The following is a 12,355-nucleotide window of genomic DNA, read 5'->3' on the forward strand; positions in this document are numbered from 1 at the left end:
GCTGCCTTGTCCCCACAGAAGGATTCCCCGGAGACTGCGTCGTCTCTGGAGGTCGTGGTAAAGAGGACAGCCCCTTGTAGAGCCATTAGCTACTTATTATAGTGGGCGAGCCTTTAGACAGTTTTAACCAAGATTGTTTCCCAAAACAGTATTGACGTATTGATCTTTGCAACAGATACGACGCGATGAGCTTCCTTTGACTTAGTAACTTAATTTGTGAATGCCACTTTCACGAGCTTCGTGCTTCAGAGGGTTATAAGATTCCTGGAAGTAAATTATGACTGCCTGTACAATGGTACGTGCAAATGTTAGGTTAGGATTCCATGAGTCTTCGGCCTGAACTCTGAGCCGCAGAAGGAAAGTTTGGTCCATCCATGCTTCATATTTCTGCTTTATTTTCCTTCCCCAAGTCTTAGACCAGTGGTATTCAACCTGGGGTACGCTTACCCCCGGGGGTACTCGAAGACATCTTAGGGGGTACGTGAAATTTAAAAAAAATATTATTTTATGATAAACACTGAATAATCAGTAATGTAATTTATTTAATTTATTTTAGATGTAGATTATATACTATGTATAACTTGAATTATACACCAGCAACTTTGGGGGTACAAAGTTGAAGAGAAATTATATCTGGGGGTACGCGAAGACATCTTAGGGGGTACGTGAAATTTAAAAAAAATATATATTATTTTATGATAAACACTGTATAATCAGTAATGTAATTTAATTTATTTTAGATGTAGATTATATACTATGTATAACTTGAATTATACACCAACAACTTTTGGGGTACAAAGTTGAAGAGAAATTATATCTAGGGGTACGCAAAGACATCTTAGGGGGTACGTGAAATTTAAAATATATATATATTATTTTATGATAAACACTGAATAATCAGTAATGAAATTTATTTTAGATGTAGATTATATATTATGTGTAACTTGAATTATACACCAACAACTTTGGGGGTACAAAGTTGAAGAGAAATTATATCTGGGGGTACGCGAACAAAAAAGGTTGAATACCACTGTCTCAGATCATACAGTTATATTTTCCAAAAAAAAAAAAAATCTTTATCCCTGCACCGTCTGATATTCATTGACGTCGTTGTGGGGGGGGGGGACTTACTGTCGTATCGCTAAACGCTTCCAGAAGTTAGAACCTTCAGGTTATGTTACCCTAGTTTTCGTTAATTTAACGAGGTTATTCGGGTTGCAACGTAAGCCGAGTTAGTCCAAATCTGATCATTCTGATTGCGTCTCTTTCTACATAGTTTTATCTCGGGCACGCCTTCACCTCTTTCTGATGTTTTAATTGGAACGACCGGACCCCAGGCGTTGTTCTCCGGTATTTTTCAGTATGTCTGATTCATAATTTTATCAATATCATGTATCATTCTCTGAATGAATTTTATTTGTAATTGTAGCCGAAGTCTGAAAACTACAATACGAATTTTGTAATCATGTCTGTAATTATGAGGGCGTAATACGCTTAACAAACCTCTACTGCCGTACATTTACTTAGCGAGTTTAATATACACGCCCAGTGGGTGCTATTGAGGCTGTATTCGTTGGTTTTGTAAATTATGTTTCCTTGGGACACTCCCAAGCAGCGATTGTGTTCATGAAGAGTGGAGTGCACTGGCATTCCTATCCTCCCGACCGCCTTTTATGTACGGGACATGCAGTGTCGAAAACCTGACCGCTATATTGAGATTAACAACTCCCGTTTCACCGAACCACCGAAACATGGTCCATTTCCAACACAGACACTAATAATAACTAATAATTCTATCTTATACTACAATTTGTTACTGTAGCCATTAGCCTCCATTGAAACAAATAAATTGAAGAATTATAGAACAAATACAAATTCTGAAAAGAGATTTCCCCCGACAGTAGTTCTGATGCCATACCAGTCATGCACTATCCTCGCATTTTAAGTCATATGTCACTGTCATGTGAACACCGTGTTCCACGTAAAACACAGGTAGTGATGAAAAATGATGCGTGGCCTTATCATTCCCTGTAATCAACAATAAATTTGAGAGCTAATATTACTGTACGGATGTGTCACGTTTTCCACAATGACGTCAGTTATGAAATCTGGTCATTCAAATATGGCAGTGAATGTACGCGTAGCAAATCAAGTATTAGGAGAATTCACAAAACTTCATCACGAAAACGTCAAAACAAAGAGTCCATTGGCGGGCTGTTCTGAAAACTGTAATGAACCTTAAGATTTTTTGAACAAACAATATCTTTATATATTAAGTATATATATTAAATCTTGTCCGTCTAATCACAATAAATTCTTATTAAATATTAAAATATTACAATAATTAACATTTAAAATATTTAAAATATTAAATGATGTTTTTTATCGAAATATTCGATTTACATTAATGATGATCTAATGTAAATCGAATATTTCGATAAAGAACATCATTTAATATTTTAAATATTTTAAATGTTAATTATTGTAATATTTTAATATTTAATAAGAATTTATTGTGATTAGACGGACAAGATTTAATATATACTTATTATATCACAATATGACGCAACTTTACCATCTTAGAAACAATATCTTGACTATCTCTGACAGACCTTTCCAGGAATTATCTTTTATCCAGTCCCATGACGAAAACCATTTATGTAATCGAAACAATTATGCAATAAATTTGTGAATATGCTTATTCATCAAGTGAATATTATACTTTTTTAAAAGTATTGACAAAACAAAGGCATGTTTTCTGTCCATTTATAGACCAACTGACACTTCGAAATTGCTAGGTATTATATCCACTGCAATTCTAATTTTCCTTTCGTGTCATGGGTTATCCTGTTCCACCTCGCCTTGCTTTATGTTTATATTTGGTAGGATTAAAGTAAAAATGGTTGGGTTGCCGATTCTTCCTACCTTAAAAATAACTTTACCGACATGTAATGGAGGCAACCTCAGAAAATTAAGGTTTATTAATCAAGTATCATACTGTAGAGAGGTAATAGGAAGTGGAGTTTTAACTCCACACATTCTTAACAGCGGCACAAAGTACACATTAGAAGCAGTTTCACGCTCCAGTCTCTTTATCAGCAAGACAGAGTGCATAGTCTCCAGAATCGATCACTACGAGATGGCTAAATGAGTAATATCTTTCCTGCCGAAGATCTAACCTCGGTTTCTTAGCCCACAGTCTACGGCTGTAATTTATTCGCATTATAGCACGGGGCTATATTCTGTGGTCGCTGAATCAAACATGTTCTCCGTTAGGAAATTCTGCAGTAGGATCTCCTGCAATTTTTTTTTTTTTTTTTTTGTGTACGAATCATGGAATTGGAGGAGCGCCTCTTCAACTGTGTCTGCAGGAATGCTGGAACACACCGAAACGTTGAAGTGCACTTCTGACTTGTCACCTCGCCCGCAGCGCGCACTTCAAGCCGGAAGGAACTTTTCCACCCTTCGCCATTCTACTTCTCACCGGACGAATTCTGTAGAGGTTTGCAGTCTAGTTAGAATGAGAAGTCAGAGCATGAACTGGGCTGGAGATTTATCAGCATAAGTGTGTGTGTATATATATATTTCAGCGAATCATTTGTAAGGTGCGTCATGACGCAGATGCGTTCTGTTGGAAGTGTCGTTAGTTATTCTGGACTGCGGAGATGTGAGGTGTTTTATTTCAGTTAAGTAATTTCTGCTCGTAAGATTGTTTTATATATCATTGCAGACATTATTTTTACAGATATAAGAAATATTGGCACTTAATAAATAGTAGGATTTAAGTAACTTTAGTAGTTATTCGTATGTACTTACCGGACAATAGACAACAGTTAAGTACGTCTGAAATAAACTTCGTGGTATAACTTCAGTGGGTTCACAGCAGACCAAATGGAAAAGCCGTACGTGTCCGGAGAGCACACTACATTCTGTGTTCTGCTTCAGGGGCGTTCTTAAACACTTAGCAGACCCCCTGAAAATTCTTCCATTAAATCCATATATATTACCTCTTTTTTGTTCTCCAGCGCGTATTATGGGACTTCCCAGAAGGCAGTCGTGAAGACTAAGACATTACGTTGCAGAGACTGCTCCAGAGCGACATTGGAAAGATGTACTCTTTAGAGTACACTGACATTGCAAAGGTATATCTTCGCGCCATATTACGTACGTCTGCAACAACGAACTCATCGGTGAATTAGAAAACTAAGAAATGTGTGTAAATGTTAATCGTAGAGTAAATCCGGTTGAGATTGTAAGATGTGCGATGTTGCGTACATTTTTTTTATGTGTACTGACGTCAGAATTTGAGATGCTAACGAACTCAGTTCGAAACTGCACACTTTTCCGATAATGTTGACTTAATTAAGAAAAGTAAAGCACTGTTATTCATTGTCCTGATGTTAGTAACTTTGATTGTTTTCCTGGTACGCGAGATGTCAGGTGAACGTCGAGTAGTGAAGGTGTAATTCTGCGCAGTATAATGAGACCACCAACGTGAGGACGTCTCGCTTATAGTGTGCTCCAATTATTATGATTATTATCTGCGAAGGATTTCCTGCTCATGTATTTCCATCCTTGTCCATATTCTTGAAGCTAAGAGAGCATAGCCGAGTGCCAGCCAGACGCCTCTGCAAGGAGCCGGGTTAGAACACAATGACGTAGCCTCCCCCCCCCCCCCCACCGCGATGCTAGTACTCTGGTAGTGCCAAGTCGAAAAGTCTTAACGCTTACTCCAACAGAACTTCTGGCAAGTCTTGAATCCTACCCCTCACCCCAGGCCCATCAGCAACATCGTTCCAGTTCTTACCTGCAAAAGTGGAATACATGTGCAACTTAAACCACGATATGAAAAGAGACTTCGATCAGTGATTTTTAAACTTCAGATATTTGTATATCAAATCTAAAACTTCTTGACGATGGTGAAGAGTCAATTGAATAAAAATTTTCCTTGGATATTATCCATCGTCTAGTAAAATATAAAATATAAAACGTAAAAACGACGTTTCGGAGATGGGACTCTATCTCCGTCTTCAGGTTCCTACACAGTTGGGCCCACTAGATAGAGCTAATCCCTATCTCCGGACCTCTTGGATATTATCCATCGTCTAGTAAATATAAAACGTAAAACGACGTTTCGGAGATGGGACTCTATCTCCGTCTTCAGGGTCTTACACAGTTGGGCCCACTAGATAGAGCTAATCCATATTTCCGTTTTATATTTGCTAGACGATGGATAATATCCAAGTAAATTTTTATTCAATTCAGATATTTATATTTAATTCAGACCATCACCGGAAATTCATTATCACGTCGATGTATTATATTGGTAATTTCACGTCTACACCGAGCGGCTCTGCCGATAATCACTTTACTGAATTTGTAAGCGACGTAAGATGCTAAAAAGTGTTGTCGTAAAACACATTTCCCTGCGGGCCTTAAGACCACAATCTCAAATTGACGTATTAAATGTGCTCCTTGTTTAAAGTATAAAACATTATTGATGAGTGAACAGAAATGGGGGGGGGGGTGTTCATTCAAAGCATTATTCATAAATCCCTCATGGTTTCTTTGTTACTCGTGATAGAATTTTGCTTACGGAAATAAATGTCTCGAGTCTTGGGCAAAACTACACCCTTATGCACGTGGTAGCGTGGTAGCTCGTGCTACGAGAAATCCATTTCGTGCCTTTCTGAATCTCGACGTTGAATTGTAAGCATTCATTTCATGGCCAGCGATTGCTTAATATAAACCTTTCACAAGGTAGAATTATGTTTACGAAAAATTACACCCTTTAATACAATTTGCAAATATAGAGAGGCTTAAAGAATATATTTTAATCTTGGAAGTTCTGAACTTTGGAAAACTTCTGTTCACGTCCTAAGAACACGTGTATTCTGTGAAAACTACTGTAAACGTTGGTACAACGTGTGATAACGGAAAAGTCGGGTGCCTCGCTGTGTGCTCAGTTCTAATTACGCTTTCATGTAGAACAGTTAGAAACTTCTGAGCGTCTAAGTTCCTCCTCAGTTTGTTTGTGTTTATGATAACTTCAGTACACAAGTAGGATTTGTTCGCCCCATGACTTGAATGCATTATACTTCATCCCTTAATATACATCTCTGTTTGTACTCTTAACCAGATATCATTTCGGTTCATTTCCCTAGCTCAACTAATTCTCTATCTCATGACAATGTTAAAAATTAATATTTCGCCCTGATAATGGAGGCTACAAGGACCTCTGAGAGTCGGTAAACTTCTACCAGAGTACACGGGGCGACAACACAGAAGACAGCCATCTTCGAACTCACCGACGTGAAAACCTCAAATTTTACAATTTATTATATGAGTTATGTAGATAAGAGACGGAACAAGTTCTGAGCTCACTGTCTTCAGACATTGGCGTGTTCTTTCCTAGTGGTTGTGAACTTCCTTCATTGATCTTGGGAGACTGGTTAAAGATAATTATGGCCTGTAACGCAGAAGGTTTGTAGGCCGTGTGCCGTTTTGGTTGCTGAGAAACAATTTTCTTTCGTTGTTTTATCAGCATGGAGTATTTATCGTCAAATGAAACAAAACTAAGTACCTGCCAATTATGAAGTCTCTTTCAAAATTTGAGAGCTCGATGCAAATTGACTGTTACTTGAAAATAAACAGACGGAGAACGACAAAAAAGACGTGACGTAAGCAAGTTCCATCATCCTGACTCCAGCAAAAAGCAAAGTTTACGAAAATGTTTATGCAACTTCTAAAATGTTATCGGCTTATACCAACATTTTATAATATTTTAAGACTTTAACCACAGCTCTTTTTAAGACAATCTGACGTATTCAAATTTACACAAACTACAGAGTTGTCAGTATAAAAACTAGGGCAATGAGCACAAAATGCAGAGAGAAAAGTAAACAATCGATATGCGATATACGTAATTTACTGTAATATTTTTCAAACCAGAAAATTATGTGATCTTAGTTTTACGTTAAATTCATGTAATTTTCACTTTTATATCATAATTATTACTGAAAATATGTAGGAAATAATGACCATGCAGTGTGCTATTCCAAACTAAGTTACTAAGAGTTACTAAGAGGATAATGTTAATGAAAGCAAGCGCCTAACGGGATTATGATATTGTGAGTGATGACGCTATGTACTCACTAACGTTTCGAAAGAATCTTGTGCCTCCTTCTTCAACGTACAAAAGGGAGCATTACATTCCTCCGAAGCGATGGTTACCATGTATGAGATTATACTGCATCATAACCCAGAAGACCATTCTTATTGGTGAGAAAATAAGTCACTGATTTGCAAGTTCCTACGGAACGTAGCTGTTGGTAAGTACGAAATGTGAATTCAAACACAATAAGAACCATTCATAAGATGATAGAGTTGCGTCATATTGTGAAAATATATATATTTAATTAATTAATCTTGTCCGTGTAATCACAATTTAAAATTAAGATAATTAAAATACCATGTGATGCTCCTTATCGAAACATTCGATTATGATTAAATTGTAAGTTTATATAATTGTAATTTTTTATACACCTGAAGATGGTTCATCTAAGAACCGAAACATGTAGTGAGAAAGTGATGTTCCAAATGTAAATCGAATGTTTCGATAGGAACATCACATGATATTTCAATTATCTTAATTTTAATTTTTAAATTGTGATTAGACGGACAAGATTAATTAATTAAACAATAATAACTGTTAAGGAATTAAGTAATTAAATACAATTTTTAGATGAGAAGCTTTAAAATGCATATGACGTCCAATCTTTGAGTGTGTATTTTTCTCGCTGTAGGCCCAACATCGCTTCAGGGCCTCACAGCGACTGAATCCGCCCATGCGATATTCAGAAAGCAAGGCAAATTTTGACAAAGTATTGAGCCATCAGTCAATCTGACTGATATGAGTTAAAATGACTTTAAACAAGCAATGTATCACCATCTGTCTCCCAGATTAGTCCACGGATAACATTAAACTGGAATTAGTGGTAGAACAGTAATCAGTCTTTCGTGGTGGCAGTGATAACGTCTACCCCATTGCGCAGACTCAGACATCAGAGGGACAAACACGTATTTAAGATGATATTTCGTTGCGTGCAATGCAAGGATACCACTGGGTGAGTCTGAGGTCCCTAAGGAACACCATACTGTTCATAAACAAATATATTTATCAGCGTGCTCAAGACATTTGTAGTATCCTTAACAGGAGAATATTCAAGAAAAGCGTACAGAGAGTGACACAGTTTTAGACCTACACGTAGGGCACTTAATTATGAAAGTCTGGTAGTCCCTGTAAACTGCAATGAATTTATTTGTGACAAATCTCGCTCTCCTCGCGGTAGGCTTTGCTACTTTGATAGCAGTCCTCCAATCCCATAGCCAGTGCTGAACTCTATTGAGATATATATCCAGATAACTGACGAGAAACGATCACTCGTCGCCCTGATGATGGGGGGCAGCAAGGACCTCTAAAACTTTGCTAAACTTATACCACTCTACACGGCGCAACATACCAGAAGACAGCCATCTTCGGACTTACAGCCTTGAAAACATCATAAACGTTATTAAAACCATCTCAACAGCTTCCAGTTCTGACTTGATGTTCACCGGCCGAAACTGAGCCCTTAAGACTGTCGGCGAGAAATTTTTCTTTCTCGGAATATTGGAGACCCGGTCTTCTGGACACTTGCAAGGGAGCTCTCCGTCGTCACACAGTGTGTGCCAGAGATTAATAGACACGTATCATTGCAAAAACCCATGACCTCGGATGTGTAGAAGTTGGAAGAGCATTGTGTTCATACGTCACTGTCTTTGTGAAGGTTTCCTCTACCACCATTTCAGTTCTGAACAGCCTAGGCAGTGTTGGCTTCTTGATGTCGTTGACCCTTCCGTCAGTTGTTACCTGATGACCTTACTTCGTCGGAGCACATTGGCAGACGAGTTCCAGGGTTGTGTTTGTGTTGAAATTTTTGGGATTGTAGCAGGATTTCCGTGACCTCGTTCACCAGTCGCCCCGTCAGTCACTGTGCAAACCGCCATTCCACAGATCATATTCCGGGGCTCGTAAACCAAATCTCCCGTCGAAACTTCGAAATGTATCCCCCCCCCCCCCCCCGTTATCGCAGTACATCGTCTTGGACGTCCTCGTTCTGTACCTGCAACTCGACTTTAGTCCCGACAAGGAAAGGTATTTCAGGGCGTACCAGAGGCAGTAAGTGAACACTTTTGTGGCCAGTTCTCATTATTCCGCCAAACTTTGGCGAAGAACTTGTGCTGGTTATGTTCCCGCTCAGTAGGGAACTTTATCCCGCTCGCTGTTCTTGGATCAATAGTGAGCACAGAGCGAGCGACAGAGCATGGCTGCCATCCACACACTACCAGTCATCTTCTTAAATTCCTCGTCGTCATGAAAAGAACAGGTATCCCAAAACGACTCTTGGGAGACCTAGTAATAAATGTCTGCTGCTTGAAACTATTGACGTATTCTTGCCTGCTTTTAATTTTACACGTGTACTCAAATTAAGAGCCGTCTGTCTAAGATTCTACAAGGTAGCTTTTTTTGAAAGAGAATTAACATAATATACAGGCAAGATTGTAATTACGTCGTGCGAATGATGGTGGCATATTTCAACCAGAAATTAAATAAAATAGATCTTACTGGCTCAGTATATATATGGCTGAAAGACACAGACTGTAATGAACCCGCCATAGCTTCTGAACTGAACGACGAATGAGATCATTAACGAGACAAGTGGCCTGACTCTTCACGATTCCATAAGGGCATCTGAAGAACTGATTTTGTTTGTTCCCTCCCAACAGGGCACTACCAACAATACCGAAGCCCTCGGATAACGGAACATCCGACGGATGTGACGGTCCCACGGCACGATCCCGTGACCTTGAACTGCAAGGCGGAGGGTGTTCCAGAACCAACTATAGAGTGGTACAAGGACGGCGAACTGGTGAGGACGTCTCCGAGTGACGCCAAGTCCCACCGAGTGCTTCTACCGGCTGGTTCGCTATTCTTCCTCCGGGTAGTTCATGGACGGAAGGAATCTGACGGCGGGGTCTACTGGTGCGTCGCGCACAACCAGGTCGGCGTCGCGAGAAGCAGGAACGCTACCCTGGACATAGCCGGTAAGTAATCGTGTGAACACACGACAATGTATCTAATCGCGGCATTTATATACCAAACTTAATCTTAGACACAGGCTGAGAGAATTTGTTCTCGATTCAGTACAAATACGAATGTGCTGGTCCTTACGAACACAGTATTGAACTTTCGTGTTCCGTATAACCCTTCAAAGGTTAATTTAACTTCCTGATTAAATAATCAGCAATCACACATTTTTTTATCTAAGGTTTTCGTAAGATTCTCAGTGTGAACAGCGATTATTTCTTTAAATATCGTTAATCAGTTGATCTTTGTAATGTTCAAGTGCGGTGTTTTCTTTGCGGTACGGACTAAACCCATAAATACGTAGGCGAGCTTTGGCTTCAAGGGGTTAAGAGGCGTAAGATTTCTTGACTACCTAAACAACTGTTAGCTCGTCGAGAAACACTCTGCTCTGGAAAGTTAGTTGTGGAAGGATTTTATTACGCAAACATACCTTAAAAAATTTCTGCCAAAACGGTGGTTCTAACAGGAATTGTAACACCTTTCGTCCCTGGACTTACTCCACAGAGTACACCCTTCAAGTGTTCTGTTATATCTGTGAGTTCAAGATCTCAAAGCGCAAATTTAATCGTTAGTTTAGATTACAGAATAAATCCCCTTTTAACTTTGCTCCCCAGTATGACGAGCTCTCATTGAAGCCCTATGTTATTCTTTGTTTATAAAATACAAATGCAATGAATGTTGAGTTTATGCGTTGTATGTTAGCGACAGTCAGAACTTGTCATTTTACGGTGAAACAATGACAAACAATCACAAACAGTGACGCACTAGAAACATGTACAGTTGCCTTACCTGGGGTTATAATGGAACCTTTATCAGCGGTGTAAACAAAGGATGTATGTTTTTGAACACAAACATTTATGTAGTAATTAGCAACATTTATGTATGTAACAGACTATAGAGCGTGATTTATGAGTGAATGTCGCTTTTCAAGTCTTCCACAAATGTATAGAACAAGTTTTAATACGCAGCTGTAAGGCAGAGTTAATGATGAACGTATTTTATCGATCCCTCCTTGTACCCACTCCCTCTCCTATCGTCTATAGAAGCCAATTCCTCCTTAAATATAGGCTTCCAAACAATGAACCGTGTATGTGTATTTTAATCACTTACATAATTTTTAATTAGAATTATGACGGGTACGAGAACACTTTTCTGGTTGGTAAGAATGTTATTTCCGTGTTTACTTATAGAAAGTTCTTTTAATGTAGAATAATCTATAAAATTGTGTACCGCGTTTAATAATGTTTCCGATTAAGAAACAAAAGACTTAATAAATACGCTGTGTCGCGCACTTTATTGGGTTTTCAACAAAGAAATTGTCAATATTTAATATTTTCCGTCAAATCACAATTTTTAATAAGATAATAAAATATAAAATATTTAAAATATAATTTCACGTTCCGCATCGAATGATCGATTTACAAATTGGAACGTCTCTTACGACATGTTTCGGTTATATTTAACCGTCCTCAGGTATAAATTAGATTGGTAAAATTTAAAACTCGAATTACAATCATTTACAATGTTATGCAGTTTATTGAAATGTTCTTATCAGATTACTCTTATATATTAGAACGAAGGTATTGTTTTTTATATGGCGTGGTTCATCTGATGTTCAATATTAGTCTGTAAAGCAATGATTTAAATAAAACATTAATAAATATGGAGTAATATAGAAAACAAAATGATGGAAGTAAATAAATAGTAGAATGTATAAGTAAAATAATTGTAAATTATTGTAATTCGAGTTTTAAATTTACCAATCTAATTTATACCTGAGGACGGTTAAATATAACCGAAACATGTCGTAAGAGACGTTCCAATTTGTAAATCGATCATTCGATGCGGAACGTGAAATGATATTTTAAATATTTTATATTTTATTATCTTATTAAAATTGTGATTTGACTGAAAATATTAAAATATTAACCTACTTCACAATATGACGCAAATATACTACCCTAAAGAAATTGCCATTAAATATTTTTAGAAATTTAAATGTTATCAAATGTACGTAATAAGGTAGAATGCAATATTTCGGAGGGAAACTTATATTTAAATGGAGTTCGTAAAACGACTTGGATATTTGGTGTTTATTATATACCAGAGTGCATGAATAGCCTGAAAGATTGCGTAATGTCAAAGATGTTTGTTTAACAAAAGAGA

The 12,355-nt window shown here is 37.7% G+C and overlaps 1 protein-coding gene across 2 annotated transcripts in view; it reads left to right on the forward strand.

Annotated features, from left to right (window-relative positions):
- Positions 1-12,355, forward strand: part of LOC110835066 (protein sax-3) — a 658,245-nt gene that overhangs the window by 440,623 nt on the left and 205,267 nt on the right. For both annotated transcript variants that reach the window (XM_087351644.1, XM_087351643.1), the window contains one exon: positions 9,829-10,146. In XM_087351644.1, coding sequence (XP_087207770.1) covers positions 9,829-10,146 — 318 coding nt within the window. The remainder of the gene's footprint in view (positions 1-9,828; positions 10,147-12,355) is intronic.

This window comes from Zootermopsis nevadensis, unplaced genomic scaffold (genome assembly GCF_977971745.1).
Source record: "Zootermopsis nevadensis isolate Lab colony 2312 unplaced genomic scaffold, Znev_1.0 Znev_ptg000019l, whole genome shotgun sequence".
NCBI classification, from domain to species: Eukaryota; Metazoa; Arthropoda; class Insecta; order Blattodea; family Termopsidae; genus Zootermopsis; species Zootermopsis nevadensis.